At 52.2% G+C, this 19,126-nt stretch overlaps 9 protein-coding genes across 9 annotated transcripts; 4 read left to right on the top strand and 5 right to left on the bottom strand.

The window, feature by feature from the left end:
• Positions 1-1,612: 1,612 nt before the first annotated feature.
• On the top strand, positions 1,613-2,597 carry CLAFUR5_02668 (uncharacterized protein; the record flags this gene model as incomplete). Its single annotated transcript, XM_047901816.1, has 4 exons — positions 1,613-1,633; positions 1,684-1,733; positions 1,788-2,370; positions 2,511-2,597. 4 exons carry the CDS (start codon positions 1,613-1,615, stop codon positions 2,595-2,597), a joined length of 741 nt encoding a protein of 246 aa, XP_047758099.1.
• Positions 2,598-3,399: 802 nt separating this feature from the next.
• Positions 3,400-4,161, bottom strand: CLAFUR5_02667 (uncharacterized protein; the record flags this gene model as incomplete). The annotated part of the gene is given in 2 exon segments (XM_047901815.1): positions 3,400-3,768; positions 3,784-4,161. 2 exon segments carry the CDS (start codon positions 4,159-4,161, stop codon positions 3,400-3,402), a joined length of 747 nt encoding a protein of 248 aa, XP_047758098.1.
• Positions 4,162-5,216: 1,055 nt separating this feature from the next.
• On the top strand, positions 5,217-7,151 carry CLAFUR5_02666 (uncharacterized protein; the record flags this gene model as incomplete). Its single annotated transcript, XM_047901814.1, has 1 exon — positions 5,217-7,151. One exon carries the CDS (start codon positions 5,217-5,219, stop codon positions 7,149-7,151), a length of 1,935 nt encoding a protein of 644 aa, XP_047758097.1.
• A 302-nt stretch (positions 7,152-7,453) lies between these two features.
• Positions 7,454-8,485, bottom strand: CLAFUR5_02665 (uncharacterized protein; the record flags this gene model as incomplete). Its single annotated transcript, XM_047901813.1, has 1 exon — positions 7,454-8,485. The coding sequence occupies one exon, from the start codon at positions 8,483-8,485 to the stop codon at positions 7,454-7,456; it is 1,032 nt and encodes a 343-aa protein (XP_047758217.1).
• Positions 8,486-11,305: 2,820 nt separating this feature from the next.
• Positions 11,306-11,829, bottom strand: CLAFUR5_02664 (uncharacterized protein; the record flags this gene model as incomplete). Its single annotated transcript, XM_047901812.1, has 2 exons — positions 11,306-11,618; positions 11,675-11,829. The coding sequence occupies 2 exons, from the start codon at positions 11,827-11,829 to the stop codon at positions 11,306-11,308; spliced, it is 468 nt and encodes a 155-aa protein (XP_047758095.1).
• Positions 11,830-13,396: 1,567 nt separating this feature from the next.
• Positions 13,397-13,999, top strand: CLAFUR5_02663 (uncharacterized protein; the record flags this gene model as incomplete). Its single annotated transcript, XM_047901811.1, has 1 exon — positions 13,397-13,999. One exon carries the CDS (start codon positions 13,397-13,399, stop codon positions 13,997-13,999), a length of 603 nt encoding a protein of 200 aa, XP_047758094.1.
• Positions 14,000-14,415: 416 nt separating this feature from the next.
• CLAFUR5_02662 (uncharacterized protein) lies at positions 14,416-15,080 on the bottom strand (the record flags this gene model as incomplete). Its single annotated transcript, XM_047901810.1, has 2 exons — positions 14,416-14,514; positions 14,574-15,080. The coding sequence occupies 2 exons, from the start codon at positions 15,078-15,080 to the stop codon at positions 14,416-14,418; spliced, it is 606 nt and encodes a 201-aa protein (XP_047758093.1).
• An 896-nt stretch (positions 15,081-15,976) lies between these two features.
• On the top strand, positions 15,977-17,554 carry CLAFUR5_02661 (uncharacterized protein; the record flags this gene model as incomplete). Its single annotated transcript, XM_047901809.1, has 1 exon — positions 15,977-17,554. One exon carries the CDS (start codon positions 15,977-15,979, stop codon positions 17,552-17,554), a length of 1,578 nt encoding a protein of 525 aa, XP_047758092.1.
• A 77-nt stretch (positions 17,555-17,631) lies between these two features.
• Positions 17,632-19,088, bottom strand: CLAFUR5_02660 (uncharacterized protein; the record flags this gene model as incomplete). Its single annotated transcript, XM_047901808.1, is given in 2 exon segments — positions 17,632-18,320; positions 18,335-19,088. 2 exon segments carry the CDS (start codon positions 19,086-19,088, stop codon positions 17,632-17,634), a joined length of 1,443 nt encoding a protein of 480 aa, XP_047758091.1.
• Between the last annotated feature and the right edge of the window lie 38 nt (positions 19,089-19,126).

Genomic DNA, 19,126 nt, shown 5'->3' with positions numbered 1-19,126 from the left:
TGTCATAGCCGACCTAGGATTCTCGTGGGTAACACCCTCCTGTCTCTTACACATCGTCCTCACTGACACTACTACAGCACCATCGCGCAGGCCCAGCTCCTCAACCTCCTAATCTCTGTCCTCACGATCATACTTATCGGCATTTCCGGCTACCTCGCAGACTCCGGCCGCTCTCTACGCCCACTGTATCTCCTGGCCTTCCTCTCGGTTATCATCGCCTGTTACAGCGTCCTCTACGCCTACCCTAGCAATGGCGCTGTCTACGCCGCCACAATGATCGCCAACGCTTGCGCTTTAGCTTGGTACCCCTTGATGTGGGCTTGGCGGGTCCAAACGACTGCACACGCCACTGGGTCGGCGTTCTCGATCGGGTTTATTATTTCGTACGGGAAAATTGGTGGTGCGATTGATCCCCAGATCTTCAGAGCAAAGTATGCGCCACAGTATCAGCAAGCTTTTGGGATTGTGATGGGTCTTGTGGCAGGGTGCGTCCTGCTCACGCTCGGGACGTGGTGGGTGACGAGACGAACTGAGAGGGAGACAAGGAGGTTGAAGCTGGCGAGGATGAAGGTGCAGAGGGAAGGATTGGCGGGCTGGATGATGTAATTGATGAGGATTGAAGAAGAAGAAGAAGAAGAAGAAGAAGAAGAAGAAGAAGAAGCCTTAAGGATCAGGTCAGGTCGGGCGGCCCGACGGGCAGCCTGAGTGGTGCGTGGAAGCCCAAAGGAGTGCTTTACGAAGCCAAAAAATAGCTTGGAATCGGCGGAGATTCGAACTCGCAATCTCATCAATCTTTGGTAGGTTCGTCACGTACTCCAGCACTACCGACAGGGGGGAATGAAACCCGATCCTGAGGGCAAGGGCGCGGCTCAGCGAACAAGCCCAAGCTACTCACCATCCGAAGACGGCTATAAACGTAGTCTGGGTTGTCCTGCCCATCCCTAAGCCGGGAGGTCACAACACCGAAGTGATGCGCTTGCAGATCATCCACCAATGCAAGCAAGCAAGCACCGATGTCACTACGTTGTGTTCCGAAGAACGGTTCGATTGATGCGTGTTACCAACTACACCACGACCCCGAAAGATGACGTAGGGGAAATGTTGGTTGTTGATATGGGTTGTGGAAACGAGAGCCGGGATTCTGCCATACAGGGAAGGAGTGCCGAGCGAGCATGTGAAAGCTGTTTCTTGCAGCTGGAAGCAACTCACAGTCGACATTGCGACTTCACCCAGACTTCACCCACTGAGAAGCATAGTCAGTATCATCTGTACATCCTCAAGAGACTGCAGGATGCCACCGCAGACACAGGGTGGGTGATGCACCGCCCCAGGTGACTCGACCACCTAAAGTGATGTTCCTTGAAATCCATCAGAATACTTCGTTGCGGCGCTACTTCAGCACTCTGCCTGCCTGCAGAGCGTCAATCAGACTTCTCTTGATCTGATTGTACTGAAAGGTAGCGGCTTGCACTTTGCGACTACAGCACAACGGCTGGACGGTTGCCGGAACGGCCCGCTGCAATGATTCTTGCGCTAGCGTGAGAGCCGGACACACGAGATTCAGAGAGAAAGGCGACCGGACTCTGTGTCACACAAACATCGACACACGACCATGGACCAAGCACTCGCGACGGTGCGCGCAATCGCCACGTGCTCGGTCTGTGCGATCAATGCGAAGGCAAGCTTACCGGCAAGCCGACGGATGACAGTACTAGCGCAGCTCGTGTTGGACAGTATGTGGGCAGAGGGGTCAACTTCTCGGTGCAGGTACTAACACACCTCGACAGGTTCGCGCCACAGAACGACATCTTATACAGCAAGTCGAACCTCGACGGAGTCCGAATCAAAGACTGCGACATCCGGAACGTCCAGATCAAGAACTGCAAACTTACAGATGTCACGTTCGAGAATTGTCGGTTCAAGGATGTCGTAATCGATGGGCTGGATCTCACGGGCTTCACATTCTACAACCTCGATCTCAAGAAGGTTCGAGTCAAGGATGACAAGCTGCCCGGCTACATCTGGAGTCACCAAGACGTGGAGAATGCCTGCGTTGGTGCGCCTGCATTCAGTTGCACCGATTGCTGTACTATCGAAATCTCGCAACGAGCAGGACAAAGCTCGAGGCTGGTGACGCGCTCCCTGAGTCCAGCAGACATACCTGGCAGCCTCTCCACACATATCAGCGGTACGAGCTCCGCCATGCTACGACGGCCTATCGAGCTTCTCGATCTACCGGATGCGGTGCTTAATCTTATTGTATCCTTCGTATTCCCTCGTCTTTCGGATTCTAATTACATCATTGTCGACCCGTACGTCATGGCGAGACACAGCGCGCAGAGCTTTGCCAATACTGCCGAGGGAAATGTGGTAACGTACAAACTCTGCATGACCAGACCCAACGCGAAAGCAATCTCAGCTGCTGCCTCAAGTCTCGTCTTGGTGAACAGACGACTCAACGTCGTTGCTACCAATCAGCTGTATACCAGACGATGCTTTGTGTTCACCAGCCCGGCTATTGCTTTGTCATTTTTACACGATCACAGGGCAGCAAAATACCAGCTTCGCAGAATGAGGTTGATCCTTTGGTCCTCTAACTCACCTGCTGGATGGAGGCGACTGTTCAATGTCATTGTACATGAGTGCTCACAGCTGCAGGAATTCATTCTTTGGGTAGATCCGCATTTCTGGACAGACGCCCCCTGGCGCCAAGGACCACAAGCAGTGCTTGATCTGCAGCCGATTGTCCCATACTTCTACTTCCAATCAGCCGTAGCGACTTGCTGGCGAATGCGGAGCCCGACCTTGTGGCTTTGGTATGGTCCAAGATGTGAGCTATGTGGAGCTAAGACTCGAGACATGTCTCGAAACGGGTATGGGCTTAGCGAATTGCCAGTCGTAGGCATTATCTGATCTGGTCTGCTTGACTTGCCAGGCTCGTTCTACTGAATGCTGGGTGAGAAGTACTATGCAGGTTGCAACAACTTGAGTGGAACTGCCCATTGTATGAAATCGGGTAGAGCCAGCGCCGTCTTCTTGTAGTATCGTTGCATTGCGTCGTATCAGAGAACACAGATTACCGCATTGTATCTGGATGCTCAATAAAGGCCTAAAGGCTCCGAAGCGCCCATTACCATACATAACTCAAAGAAAACGCTGAAGTGACGAGTTCCCACATCTCGTTGCATCGCCTGATCCTACCAGTGATATTGAGCTCGTCGAGCAAACAAGTAGACAAAATAATGCACTGGCTACCCCGATTCATGTCTCCCACAATGCATTAAGAATCGCATCCAGACAGCCAGACGCTTGTGCAACGCTGTATCGTCGTTAGTCACTATGCCGTCAGTACCTTCCCAGCCTCGATTACCTATTCTCGAGCTCACCTGCTTATTGCCACTAAGTCTTGGAAAGAACCTCACACTTGGCCTTGTAGTGTTTCTTTCTCTCGTACTGATAGTTGGCCTCAACCTCAGCCTCCAAAGCTTGGACCTTCAGCCCACGTGCAACTTTTCGAAGTTCCGATATGTCCATTATTGTGAACTCATTCTCGTCCTCATCCGCAGCGGCTACCCCATCTTGACGCTGCTCCAAAGACGTGTGCGACGCAGCTTTAGCTTCAGCCACGATAGCCTCACGCTTCTCGATCATGACTTGAGTACCCTCTTTGCTCAAGCGCCCAAGTATCTCGATCTTTTTATTGTCCTTCACGAAGCACGCCTCCTGGAGGTTGATAGTACTTGCAGGTTTGACAATGAAGCTCTCGTCCTAGATGTCTGTCACGTCGACCGGCTTAGAGAAACCAAGGATCCTCTGGTACTCATGGTCATCGTACCTCTTGACAGAGAGATGATACGGCACGTCCTCCGGCTTGACGTGTGGCACATCGTCATCGTCGGCTGCGTACATCGAGAATACTTGAAAGCCGCCAGACTTGGAGCAGAAGTGGACCACTGGAGGACGACGCTTCGCACTCAAGATTGCCACTTGAGACTGTAAGAAGTCAGGATTCTTTGTAGGATCTGCGTCCCCGTCCTGCCCAACCGCGCTGTGGACTGCCTTGATGATCAAGCACGGCTCCAACTTGGACAGTGGAATGCGACCACCAGGTAAGGCCAGTCCCGTGCGAGAGTAGGGCCTATGCTCGCCGTCGATCTGCATCAGAGCCGCTAAGTGATGACAGGGGGCCGTTGTGGTCACTAGCTCCTGCTGTGCCTGGGGGGGGGGCCTTCAAGCTACCTAGCCGCATGCTGTTCACACTCTGCCGGCTTGCCATGGCGCGACGAGTAAGGTCGCTCACAGCTGGCCTTGATGGCTCTGCTCTTGCGCTTCTAGAAGGGATGCCCCCATCACCGTCGCGCGCGCTTGGGACGACGCCTTGCTCGAAGCATCTGCTGTCCTGGTGTCCATACTCGTCTCGACGATAGTCCATCTTCGTAGTGATGCGATGATTGAGGAGGTCTTCTTCTCGAGTCTCGTTTCGCTCAACGACAGTTGTTCTTCCATAGGGTCGTGGAGGAGAGTCGTCCCCTCGAGGTGGACCGTAAGGGGCTTTGTTTGTGCGCCTATCACTGTACTCGTCGTCATCATCACTGTTTTTCGCTTCGTGTTGGTGCGTGTACTTGACTGATATGTAGTACTTCCGTCGCGGCCTTGCTGGATGTCTGACATGGGCATTCGCCTGCCATCTCCGTCGCGACGAGAATAGTAGGAGTCGGTATCGGGTCGGTACGAGTCGTCACCTCGCCTGCGATCAAGTTGCCTTTAGCTTCTCCGGTTTGCCATGATGCTACGTCTTCTCCGATGTGGTTCTCTGGGTATGCTGCGGTCTTTGGGGGCGCGGCGTGGCTTCAATGGGCAGTGTGGCGTGGTCGAGCGATGAGACGGGAAAGAATCACATCCGTCACGAGCAGGAAATGCCTTCGCATAATCAGTTTGGCCCGAGCTTAAGGTTCAGCGCATTTGTGTGTGAGCGTTCACTGCAAGATTGTTAGTAAGCTTGCGATCGGCAAAATTCACATGTCGTAACATCATTCACTTACATATGGATAGCACATCACACATTCCTGCCATTTAAAGGATGTCTAAGCTTGGTGCTGGGCTTTGATCTTTCCTCTTTCTTTGTTAGGTAGAACTGTGTAGCAGTTCGGCCTTTTCATTAGAACGAACATCGCTTTCTCTGTCCGAACACCTGAAAGTTCACAAGATCCTACAAAATGGACTTCATCAAAAGACTTGCAGAGGAGAGCTATCGTGTTGTACTCGGCACTGTTGTAGAAATAGCTGCAGCATTGCCCGGAGTAGATTACCAGTGGCAAGAACAGCCAGATGAGCCTGCGACCAAGAACAAAAAGGAAATCAAACACGCAGAGTCAAAGACTATGGTCACAACTACCACAGAGCAAGACATAGGATCAAACGTCCGTCAAGACAGATATCATCACGAAGACACTAAGCAAGATTCTAAGGCACGAAAACCGGCACTCTCAGAAAAGACTCCCAAGGCCACCCGGGCCATGCAGTCGTCGGATGTTTCCGAGGATGATGATACCCGGTCAGGCTTGAGACGCAGCGTCCAGGAGCCTGAAATGTCCCAGGCCAGAACTGAAAGAACAGAACAGGATATCTCTGTTGCCGATACTGTGGCGCCGAAAGCTGCAACGAGCAAGAAACGCAATCGGCCGGTAGAACCCACAGGTGAGACGGGGGCCAGACCATTCAAGTTAAGAAAGGTGAATCCTGACCCGAGTCCACATCTTGACGACCCGAATGTTGTTCGCGGCGAAGAACGGCAAAGAGAACCAGAACTGCATGGAGCCGACCAGTCCTTCGATTCTGTATCGGTGAAGAATGACGGAGACATGGATTCACGGATGCCTACTGACCAGAGGGTTGCTACAAAAGATCAGTTACGTCCTTTCACAATCCAAAGTGGCACTGCTCCAGACTTTGGAGATGCTCCCGTACGGCTTGTCGTTGTCAGCGATCAAAGATCGTCGAGAACAGCGTTACTCCTTAACAACGGATTCGTGGAAAAGTCCAACGGAGCCATTCATGCCGCGCGCCAGGCAGAACAGGCTGCTGAAGAAGCAGAATGCCGCCTTTCGAAACTCGCAGACTTCCGCAGATATGCCGAAGATGAGCTTGCAATAGCACCTGCTCGATGGCAAGCCCTCGAAGGGATCCCGGAACAAGAACTCGAAATGCAACGCATTGCCCGCGAGTCGAAAACACTCAGGAAAAAGCTCGAGCGCAGTAAAGTGCGGGAGCGAGAGATACACGAGGATTTGAAAGAGGCCGAGAGGACTGAGAATGTACAGTGCCTGGAAGCCATTATCACGGTTGAGGACATCTTCCTACAGCACGAGCTCATCGACGAAGATGATGATTCGACGCACCAGAAAGTCGATCTGGACGAAGACTTTGCTGTGCCAAGCCGACATTTGGCAGCCTTTGACCGCGACGGTCAAAGTCCTCGGCAGTTCGAGCTAACAGAAAAGGAAGCTGCTGAACAAGCATATTGGGCACGGTATGATGAAGTTAAGGCTGCGGAAGTCAACTTTGCGAGGCGGAAGCAGATAGCCCGGGAACAGAATGATTCTCAAAGCGTGTTGAGAGGGTTGCGACCCATACAGGTTGGCATGGATCTGACGCGGAGACTGATCGAGGCCGAGGACGGTTTTGCTGCAGCAAAAGCACACGCCGTTCAACTTGGCGTTCATATCGCTGATAGCGAGCTCTCGTCCGGTTTCATCGATACTGAGCGAGATGGGGCCGAAAGCGACATTTCCGTGCCTCGTAACCTTGTCGATCGGCCTCGAATGTTCCAATGGCTACTAGAGATACCAGAGGTGATGGATTCGAACAATTCAGCAAAGGGATGGATCGACTCGCTCACCTTCGCCCGTGGCACGAAGGTGGAACCAGAGGATGTACCCGAGCTCGATCAATGGGACGGACCGGCAGTTGCGCTCAAGGACAGTACGAGTATGATCGCAGATGGCAGCCGCAGAAGGCGTATTGATCGTATTGAACAGAGGTCAGGCATCGACGTGATCGAGGCCAAGCGGCACTGGGGACAGCATAATCAGCGCGGCTTCACCTCCGAGGGCTGGGACAGAGCGCATCGACTGTTTGAGACGGGTCGGTAGAACAGTAGTACTCATAGTAAATGTAGTGTCCTTCATATCCTCCGACGCGCGTGCGCCGTGCAATCATGTCCGTCATGCGTAGACCGAGCAATTCTGAGCCACGCGTTGTGACCGCCGTCACTTCCCAATCGTTGCCACCGGAAAGCATCGCGAGCATGCTGCCCTCATCCTCCAGACAGTCTGAAACCCGAGTGAAGTCCAAAATCGAAGCCAAAAGTGAAAAAGCGCCCCCGTGCACGCCCAAAACAGAGTAACGATCGCTTTACCATCCATATCCGTGCCTTCGTGTCAAGCTATGATGATCAGCTCGTGTCGTGTGTATCAGCGTTAGCGACGCCTCCCAGTACGCTGCCTAGCCCCAGTCTCGTCATCTTGCGCTCGAGGCGGCAGACCGTTACGCTCAGCACGTGCCAATCGTTCTCATCGCGGTATATGTCATTTCGGCTTCTTAATTGGTCGATTTCGCGCTCGCTCTCACGCTCCAATCGAGACATGCTATCCTGCAGACGTCTTGTATTTCGCCTCAAGTCGTAGTTTTCGTCTACCAAGTCGCGCCTCTCGTCGTTAAGCTCTTTGATTCTCCGCCTAGCCACTTGGAGCTTGCGCTCTTCTGCCTTCACTCCTTCGAGATCGGTCGGCTTTCCATCATTGAGGCCTTGTCTGGTCCGCTCATCCTGATCTGCTTTGGCCTGCGCATCATTGTGAGCTTGTAGAAGACGTTCGGCATCGGCGCGCTTGACTTTCCTGACCCACGAGATGACCTCGTCCATATCTACAATGTGGTAGTTGGTGATGTCCAAGCTTGGATGGATTCCGATGGGTTTCTTCGCATCATCCATCGTGACTTCGATGGGCTCGTTGGCGACCATGTTGCGGAACCGCGGGTCTGGTGTCGTGTCCCGCAGCATGTACGTGTGTTGCTTGATCTCTTCTGACTTCCCGCATGGTCCTTGACCCTGATGAGTTTCCAAGATGAACACCTTGACGCGACGTGTCTCGTACGGATGTACAGCCATTGCAAGATGGCGCTCCGACATGACCAAGGCGTCCTTTCCCTGTACGAATTTACGACCGTTGTTCGCAGAGGCATTGCTGTCAAGCGCTGTGTGGGCGTACGGAATGCTGAGAATGTCGCCTAGCTTGAAGTCCCCAAGCTTAAACAGTCTGTTTGTCAGTCCTCTTTGAGCATTAATGGCATGTTCTCTTGGATCAGTGAGCTTATTGGTATGGTTGCTAATGGTTAGTGGTGCTAACCGGTGGTTATTGGTTGGTTGTGGTGACCTGTTGGTTATCCAGTGGTGAGGTACCTCACTGCCCTTGGTAACCAGATCCATATATAGCCTAGAGCCCGTATCTAAGCCGCTCCAGTAGGATGCTGATCCGCAGTTGGTACACGCTAAATTAGCATGATCTTGGAGTCGCGTACCTACGCGTTTTGCGTGTGTATTCACCTCTCTTTCTTTCACCTTACTGTCGCTACAATGCCCTTCGTATGGCCATCATTTACCGGCAATCGAGCCCTAGCATCTGATATTATAACCCTCTCTTTGAAGAACCCAGACTTCCATCCGGATAAGCACAAGGAATGCTTCAAGCTCTATAGCAAGGAGTACACGCGCAAGAAGGCGATACAGTCGAAAGGGACGCGTGAACGGACCTCTCCGGTATGGCAACATGGCGAGTCGTTGATGCGGCACGATGATAGCAAGGAGGTGTATTACTGCTGGACCTGTGAGCTAGAGGGTAAGCCTCAAGAACTGCCTATCGTTAACGGCAATCAACGGCCACTTTCTCACCTCACTGTCTATAGATTAAACAAGCAGGGTCAGGCAATTGCCGTTGTTGAAGAGCCTGTCGTTGATCCGGCGCAGACGACTTTAATGTGGGCGTTAGTCCCCAAGTTTGACGAATTTAAGCGACTACTTATCCGATAGATTATATACTACTATATCGCCTTCCGTATAGTCGAGAACGCCTACTTTCGAGAGCTCGTTTGTTGCCTATCGCAGAACATTAGACAGCATCTACTACGCGCCGGCGCGACTATTTGAAAGTGGGTGCTCTATAAGTACGAGAACTGGAAGGCGAAGTTGATCTAGGAGATGCTGAAGGCACTAAGCGATATTTATATCTCATTCGGCGTCTAGACCTCTCCTAATCATCGCGCTATCGTCTCGGTTTATGCCTATTATATCTCTGCTCGAGGCAAGCGTTGTACTAAGCTCTTAGCGTTTAGGCGACTACGTAGTGACTATACTAGCGCGAATATTATAGACGCGCTTTAGGAGGTGTTCGCCGAGTACTCGATCTTATACCGAATCGGGTATTTCGTAACCGATAATGCTAGCAATAACGATACCGCGGTTAATGCGCTAATTAGGAGGATGTACCCGTAGATAAAGGTCTATCACCGTAAGGGCCGCCGCCTACGATGTTTCGGCCATATTACTAACCTCTACGCGAAGTCGCTACTACTAGGAGAGTTATCTAATCGGGACCTAAAGGAGCTAGAACTAAAGACGGAGGAGGGCGTGTTCGCGGCGGTAGAGGCGTTCTAGCATGCTCGTAGTACTATTAGTAAGCTGCACAATGTAATAAAGTGGATAAGGGCTTCAATATAGAGGTTAGACGAGTTTAGAGAGGTAGTAGGAGGTGAAGGGTTAGAGGAATTTGATAACCTTAAGGTGAGTAAGGGATGCCTACGGCGCTAGTGCTTATATAAGCCTATCCATTAGCTCGGGAGCTTCCCGTCAACATGCCGAACAAAAGCCGTTATCGTCATCCTCCTACCTATTCACCTCTTTTGCTAACTTATTATCCTATAGCTTATTCAAGACAACTCTACGCGCTAGAACAGCTTCTATTATATGATCGGACGTGCTATCACTATTAAGGAACGCATTAACACCTTCTGCTTCCAAAACAGGGACGATCCTACCATCAAAAACAATGCGCCCTCGACTAGTGACTAGTATCAACTCGATAGGCTATATAACACGCTATAGGTCTTCGAGATTACGACTATAGACACCTAGGGCGAGTAGAAACACCTCTTCGACTAGTATCCGACTCTCTGCTTTATACTTAATACCCTTGACGCCTACAACATCGAGTATAAGCAGGAAACCGAGAAAGACGATTCCTTCGATTATCTCTCGAAATGCTACGAAGCCTCGTAGCGGAAGGTCGAGAAGTACTTCTAAGCCGTAGACGATATACCTATCTACTACGCCGTAGTGATACTAAACCCTATATTGAAACACGCGTAGTTTGAAGACCTCTAGAGCGCCGGTACGAAAGATCAGCAGCCTTATATTAAGAGCACGAAAGTATAGGCGATAGACATCTAGGAGACGTTCTACAAACCCGCTAGCTAGATTAACACCTCTACGGATACCGCAACACCTCTAAAGAAGCGGAAGGGGAAGAAGAAGTAGTCACAATCGTAATCGCAAGCTATAGAGACTCAAACATAGCCTGTTGTTAAGGCCGATAGCGAGGACGATCTTCGAGCTAATCTGTCGAAGTTCAAGCGCCGTAAGATTACGGACTTATTTATACTAACACTAAGGGTTGACTCATTCGAGCGCTACCTGTTATAAGCTTATGAGCCTGATCCACACACCGGCAAGTCACTAAAGGAGATTAAGGACTAAAAGATAGCCCTATACGACGTGCTTGGATACTAGTACGCACGCCGAGATATAGAGCCTAAGCTAGCACGATTTGCCTTCGATACACTAGCACTACCGCTTATGAGCGATGCTCTAGAGCGCAGCTTTAGTGCTGGCCGTGATATGATACACTATCGAAGATCACAGCTCGGAGACCTCGTTATAGAGGCCTGTAGTTGCCTCCGTAACTAGTACGGACCTCTAGGTAAAGGCAAAGATGTGGACAGTGAGGAGACGATAGTTACGGACTATAACACCAACTTCAACAAGCGGACGATTTAGCAACAGCAGGAGGTGTCAGAGAATGAGGTGAATGAAGAGGTACAGGCAGGACCGAGCAATAGTAACAACACCTTGTAAACTACATCCACCTTCCTATTTAGGAAGGAGGTAACCACTGGTATGCTAATGGTGAGCCCAATATTCAGTTGGTTATTGGTTGGTGAGGCTCAAAATTTACCGGTAACCATACCAGTACGCTCACTGTCTTGGATATCCACCGGGCTGAGGCACGACTGTTGACACCCTGCCTTTGTCCACTCTTTCGGGATGCACCTGCGTGAGCTCGGACGGAGTACCAATGGAGAGAGTGGACTCTATGCGATGCTGTGGGCCTCGAAAAGGCGTGAGAAGAGTACCAGGATTCGACAAGACCGTTCCACTGACATCTGTGCCAGCTTCGTAGTCAACGTCTCGACCAACAGTGGTGTCCGTATGCTCCTTGTCTTTTGCGGTATCTTCGGTGCCATCGCGACGTACGCAACGCTCCTTCTCGGGTTTCTCGTCATGCTCACTGCGCCATGTCAGAGGAGGTTTACCAGTTTGCACTTTGTAGACGCGCGCTCTCACCCTTCGCTTTCTCGGCCTTTGCGCTTGTTGGTAGTAGACCGAGCATTGAGAGATCCACGACTTGGTTGAAAACTCTCGTCAAAACTGTTAGGCGGCCGAGCCACGACCTCGTCGCCCACTTCATCGTCGTCCCAGCTGCCAAGGTGTTCGCCCATATCTACTTTAGAGGATGCACGACTGTGGTCGTCGATGCTGATGTAGTGGCGCAAGTAAATCCGAGAGTGTAGTCGCAAGTCGTGTTTTCTGACGAGGCAAAACGCCTTGACCTCGAAAAGCGCTCATCTTGAAGTTTACCACACGCACATGAGGTCAAAGCTCAAAATTCATGGTCCGTGCGAGACACATGTCCAGGTCATGCCCCAAACAATGAACAAAGGTCTTGCGCTTCCGATGCATCCCACAAAGCCAAAGCCTTCAATAATAAATACCATCATCTCGACAACATGTCCTTTGCCCTACACATCTTACATCAGTATATCGTACCTGACTTCTTGACACCAAAAATGTGCTTTTGGCGGTTGTGAACCTCCAAAGGTAAGCGTAGCGGAGTGGAGCTCTCTACCAACCCTTCTAGACTGCAAAGTAGCGTGCGATCCACGCTACCGCTACCCGACGTACAGTGCTTATTATACGACGACATAGGCGTTAGCGACGAGTATATGTTTGCGAGTTCGCCAACAGGCACAGTGCGGTAGGTCACGTGACCCTAAAACTTGAAAGTTGACCAATCAGAGCGGGCGCCAAGGCTAGTTGAGGGCTGGTATAGAGCTTCACTCCCTCGCTGACGCCTCACCTACGTACTCGCAAGCTCGTACTCCGGTGTGGCTAGCGCTCGGTCGCTACGCTTAATTATGTCGGGCGCAGTCAAAGGCTTCATCCACAAGCTGAACTATGGGTTCTGGAGTCTGCTTGGCCTTCAGTAAGTGGACATCGCTTCGGGAGGGACCCAGGCAGGGCTCGAGTCTCAAAAGGTCAAAACTTTTGAGCAGACTTTGACAAGTCAAGGTACATTGGGTGAACGAAACGTTTTCAAAGCAGAGAAGAGCGGCCCTGCAACGGTAAAGGAGCCCGGACCGGTTGTGAGAAATGGACCGACGACACATCCAGCGATAGCTGCCAAAGACTCAGCTCGAGAGCAATCTAAAGACGGTGGCAGTGAACATATCGCGCCGAAGATAGTTGATATCAACCACGAGGGACAGCAACAACAGGCCCTGCTGCTAAGTGCTGAGTTGAAAGAGGCTCTGAAGACGACTATCGACAAGGCCCGTGAATTTGGTATGACAAGGGACAAGCTCAGAGCACGACAAACAGTCCGGACGTCGTTTGGAGCTTATGGGAACGCAAAACGTCGACGGCTCGTCGATCTTATTGATTCCTCGCCGGGCGACGCGCGACATGAGAAACGTCGGAAGCGTGCGAGGGTCCAAGACCAAGAATTGTTGCGCATGCTCCACGAAGCGGATGATGAGCAGCAGGATTACATGCAACAACTTCGTGAGAATAATGTGATGGCATCTTGAGAGCTTCTCCGGACTGCCCGCCATCTATAACCCATATCGAGAGCCGCAGAGCTAGTGCCAGATCTCGAAGAGCAGGTCAAGCTAAAGGCTTGGCCCACAGCATCGGATGCTGAATACCAGAGCAAGTACGATTTCCAGAGCACCATGGAGTCCAGCAACGGCTCTGAGGCCACGGAAGACAATTCATCAGTGAACCATAATGTTGTTAGAAGAGACAACAATGGAGGAGCGTGCTGAGCAGGACTACTGCCAGCGTACGCGAGAGCTGCAGACCGCCCAGGACAGATTTGACAACCGTCTGGCGGTCCACAACCAGGAAGCCGCGCAGTTTCATACGCGCCTAAGGCGGGGTCAAACGCTTGACGACAAGATCCTCGAGTTTGATATGCGCCACTACCAACGTGGACAACAATTGACGAGAGAGTTGATCGAAGCAGAGGAACGATTCGCTGTGGCCAAGCAGAATGCGATCCGCCTTGGTGTCCGGACCGAGGGCGATGACAGAACGTCGGGATTCCTCGATGATCAGGAAGACGGCCTTGTAATCTATCAGCGACCGCCGAAGGACCGTGTCAACCAGGGGAGGATCCATGCATGGCTGAACGCTTTGCCAGGAAAGTTCGGTACGAGCGCGATATCACTGGGGCCAGAAGCATGGCCTGAAGTTGACGACTGGGACGCAGGGATGGAATTAGGATCCTCAGACAGCGCCAGCGTAGTCGCTGGAGGATCGAGGCGGCGGCGGATCCAGAGCTATCGAGCGGCCATGGACAGAGTGAAGGATGCTACCAATGCTCCTTAGGGGGACGTGATGATCGTGGATTACCGGCTGCGTAGTGAAGAAGAAGACATCGATGTGGTGGTTATTTTGATAGCGTATTCATGGCTGTCGGCAAATGACCTGCCTGGTATAGCGGTGGTTCCTACACGGCGCTTTCTACATGTACATATCCAGCTGAGCCGGCCTCATGGGTGGCTCAAAGTCAACGCAATCCGCTGTTCATGTTCTCCAATATCGCGTGGCGCCGTCAGCTCGAGCTGAAACAAAAGGGTATTCGGGTTGCACGTCTCGAGCAAAAGCGTCCCCATATCACACGACGCTCTTCTCGATCCCGACCTAACAGTCTTCCTACGAGTAAGTCAGTCCAAGCTCTTGACACTATCTTACGCAACCTCCTTGACATATCCTCCCATGCATTCATGCTAGCACGGGACCGGCTAGATGTTGGAGCCGTTGATCTTCTCCATCAGCCCATCTCTCTGACTTTTGAACACATCGCTCATCTCTTCCAAGTTCCGATTCATCCCTTCCAAGTTCTAGCACACGTTAGTCCACCCTACTTTTAAGTCAATGGAATATATGTGGATACACTTACCTGAACCTGCTGCTGTAGGCTCTTGATAATAGCATATGGGTTATGTGCTTCACCGCCAAGATCCTCTTCGTAGGAGTCGGTGGCCGCTTGCGCCTCGACTTCTGAGCACAACTTCTCAATGGCGTGAACGCCAGCTGCCTCGCAATAACCGATCTTGAGGTAAATGTCTTCGTCAAGAGCGATGGTGGTGGTGTTTGTAACGTTGATCGAAGCATTGTTCCCAATTGGACGGTTGCGGTTGTACATGTGTACGAGAACAGGCCTGTTCGGCGTGAGGTTGACGAAGCCTGCGGTGTCTTCATCCTGCAGGCAAAAGCAGAGGGCCTTGATGTTGCCTGACTTGCGGGCCAGGCCAGTATCTTGGTGTGACTCTATCACAGCCACCTTGAGCCGCTTGCCCCCACGAAACACTTTCAGGACGATGAACATGTGACGCTCGGATGCGATGATGGCATCCTTGCCTTGGACGAACTTCGGATCGGTGGAAGGGTCTGCACGAGGATTCATCGCAGTTTAGTGGAATGGCGCAGTTATGATCTGACCCGCAAAGAACTTGTTGGGGTTGTGTGGCCGCTTGGCTCGACCTGACAATTTCAGGTTCAACTACTCTGACCACCACATGAGCAGACGCGAGATGGTACGTACCGCTCTTTCGGCTGACGGTGCTAGCTGATGGAGTCAACAGCCCAGGCTGTGCCCGCGGACGAGGGTCTGCTGGCAGCGCAACATCCTGAGAGCCTTGAGGGGTGCCTGTGGTAGATTGTGCGTCGCGCTGACGGCGACGACGTTGAGGAGGGAGCTCATTCTCCAAATCCTCTTCTCTGCCACGCTTGCCCAATGCGGAGGGTACCGCAGTCGTCTCGCGACGGTTGTTCGCATTGGGGTTTCTGTCGCGGAGAGGCGGCCGCCCACCACGCTCACGCGGGGGGCGAGTTGGTGGTGGTTCAAATGACGGATCCATACTTACGGTCTGGCGGGTCGTCTTTGCGTGTTCTGCCAGGGTGAGAAGTTAAGTCCAAAGTTGTGAGAGATGAATGCTTTCGCGTTTGTGATCCCGCCCGTAAGGCGGGAGACACTTCCTGCGCTTGCGGTCCACATTTCTCTTCACGTCTGCTCTTTGAGTGTACATCTCGTGATAGCCGTTCACTTTCTCGCTAGCAAAGTTCCGCAAAATGTGCACGTCATGCTCTCGGGTTCGCTTACGTGTGAGTGAATGTCTGGCGTTGTTAGCGTCTGGTGAAGTTGAGGGTCGTGCGTTATAGCCGAGTTCACGGTCTCCTCTTTCATAAGCCGGTCCTTTGTTCAGGTTATCAACTTCCGGTCAACGATCTTGTACCTCGGTTTGCTAGCCAAAGTCACTCACATTATCGCTGCCGCATGTCGTAACTCTTCCGGCTAAGAATATGGCAGGCATTGTCGAGGGCGTCTTGCAAAGTCTAAAGAGGACTCTTGGTCGAGCCCTTGGCAAACAGAATCCGAAGCAAGGACAAAGCAATGTGCAAGACTTATTGCCTAGTCGTAACAATGGAACGCCAGGGCAGGAACCAGCTGTTAATACCACTGTTGGAGGCTCCACGACTGGAAGCCGGACGGTACCGGAACTGAGACAGTCAGAGGCAGGTTCACTTTCTGGGGCACGATCTTCTCGAAGGCAAGAAGCTGACACTTCAGTTCAAGCTCAGAACGATAACAGTGCCATGCCCAGACCAGACCTCACCGCAGAGATCGTTGATTTAGAGCATGAAGGCAACCCACGAAAAGTCTTAATGCTCACCGAAGACGTCATTCACCAGCTGCAGTCTACCGTCCACCTTGGTCGCGAGATCAGAGACACGCAAGGCGCACTCGAGGCTCGACGGGCTCTCGTCAATGAGTACCGCGATTACGCAACTGCGGAACAGGAGCGGCAGCAAAACATCTTCTTCGAAGACCCAATCGAAGGAAACAACGACCGGCGTAAGCGTGCGAGAACCAAGGGTGAGTTCTTGAGTGCCAGGCTTCAGGAAGCAGATGGAGACGAACGTGCTCTCGACGACAGACTTGCACAGCTTGACGAGAAGGCTGTCAACCAAGTGCGCATGACGGCAGGCTACCTCAACCAAGTTTTGATACGAGGTAGCTTGGTCGGTACCGACAGCGTCGATCGGCATGAAACTGCATCAGACGTAGCATTTCGCGATCGGTATACGGTGCCGGAGGCGTCCAGCGACGTTGATGACAATCGCGAGGCCGATGCTATACGAGAAGATGACGAAGCCATCCACAACCCAGCCTCGCAAATTCTGTCGGAGGCACAGATCGCGGAGCGAGAGTACCGACAAAAGCTGCTCGATCTTGAACGGGCACAAACCAGATTTGATAGATATCAAATGGTGAGGGATATCGAGGCTGCCGCCTTCCGTCAACGCTTGGAGGCTGGCCAGCATGTCCACGAGAACATCCTCGATTTCGACCTTCGTCATTACCAACGAGGCCAAGACCTTACGCGAGAGCTTATCCAAGCCGAAGAGCAGCTTGCCCTCGCCAAGGCACGTGCTGTAAAGCTAGGCGTCTCCATCACAGACGATGACCTGTCCTCGGGCTTCGTCGAAGATAGCCAGGATGGCTCCATGCTTGATGCACGCGAGCCCAGGCAGCGAGTTGATCTGCCGAGAGTTCTTGATTGGGCTGCGATACTTCCTGAGACGACCGACCCCCAGAACTCTGCTCGAGGCTTTTGGGACTCTCTGTATCACGCTCGAGGGTTGACAGTCAAATCTGAAGAATGGCCTGAGTTAGACGCTTGGAATCCAGGGCCGGAGTTGCGATCTTCAGATAGTGCTAGCGTGGTAGCAGAAGGACACGAAAAACGTCGGATAGAGAAGCACCGAGCGACCACGACCACGAAGAGTGTCTTAGATGCGACTAAAGCGCACTGGGGGCTCCATAACGATCGTGGCCTGACAGCCGCGCAGTGGGATCGCGGGCACAGGATGTGGTGAGATGGATGAATTGATGCGATCTGGTTGGGATTTAGACGATAGTGATCTGACTGGCCATGTAAATAATTACATAGATCTTAGACAGGATGGTACCGGTACTGGAAACCAGTGGCATCGAGCAGTGATTGTAGAAATTGGGCAGGTACTCGTCCAGTCTTTTGATTTTTCACCTTCGAATCCGCGTCATCCAATCTGTCAACCCAGTCAGAAATCGTTGAGCTGTGCTTGATCTGCACCGACTGCAGCGCTGGGAATGATCTCGATTGAGGCAGGTAGGTTGCATCCCGGAGTAGGTACCGCAAAGGCTCTATGTTATCGAGGTTGCTGGTACAGACTAGAGTTACATGCTCGACGCTGGCGGGTAAGATGTCTGGCAAGCTTGGAAGTTGTGCCAGAGTCCATGCACGAGAGTCATCAGGGTTGCTCATGTCGCTCCCGAATGGCGGCGCAGCGAAGCAATTCCAGTCGATCTCCAGGTCTCGAAGTACTTCGAACTCCTTGAGAGAAGCTATGCCCTGCTCTACTACTCCAAACAACTCTTCTAGTACCAGTGCCAATTTGATGAGGCGTCCACTGCAATGCTCGGCGACTGCTGCTGCGAATGCGCCGGCATTCCAGTCGAACTCGCAGCCGTGCCATTTGGTAGCGTGCGTGTAGCGAAGGGAGTTGATGTAGGGCATATGCGCAAGAAGCTCTTCGATTCCTTCATGCAGCATCCTTCGAGATCGAGGCAGGTCAAATTTGAAGTATAGTCCGGAAGTCTCCACTGGAATGGAATACCAGTATGATAGTCCTCGACAGCAATGAGATTCGACACGTGAAGCTCCTTGAAGCTTGGCAGTGCCATGAAGCAGTCCGCTACCTCGAATCCTTCCAGTGGGTTGGAACTGTATTCGATGGGCTCGAAGGGGCACAAACGCTCGAGCTGACCAAGGGGCGAATCAGCCCGTGGTGATGCTGTATGATCCAGTTCAAGGAGAGTGTCGAGAACTTTCTTACATTCTTTCCCTTCTTCCTGGACGCGGCTGCAGCGTTCAGTGAGTGTGAGAGTCTTCAGCCGAGGCAAGAGGGTCAGAAGGAACACTGCGCGGTAGATATTGTTGACGCCGTTTGGATCATCTGTAAGGACGTTCGTCTTCCACTCTTGAACGTCCACGCCTGCCAGAGCAAGCCACCGCGAGTTGCCGATCATTTCTTGTAATCTGTCCCGGTCATCGCCCAGCAAGAGCTGAACAACTTCTTTGCCACAGCCTCTCTGATCATTGCAAGCTCTCAGGTCAAGCGTCTCCACGTACAGACCAAGCAGTGGCTCCCTGGCTATGGCCTCGAACACGCAGGGCCACGTAGAGCCCATTCCGATGCGCATGCTGCTGAATTGGCACAGCTTCTTGTAGCGTTGCGCGTGAGCTTTTCCGACTTCATGGAGCAGTTTGCAGGAGCCTACAATGCCTTCGAAGCCACCACGAGGCCCATTTGTAAGTGTGAGTTGGACAAGGTGGTCAAGCAGCTCTGTGGGAAGGCCCATGAGCGACATGACGGCGTGGTGCTATTGGTCGCGTCGACTGGTCGTCA

This window comes from Fulvia fulva, chromosome 2 (genome assembly GCF_020509005.1).
Source record: "Fulvia fulva chromosome 2, complete sequence".
NCBI classification, from domain to species: domain Eukaryota; kingdom Fungi; phylum Ascomycota; class Dothideomycetes; order Mycosphaerellales; family Mycosphaerellaceae; genus Fulvia; species Fulvia fulva.
The sequence above is the reverse complement of the archived record's forward strand: the minus strand, read 5'-3'. Positions and strand labels throughout refer to the sequence as shown.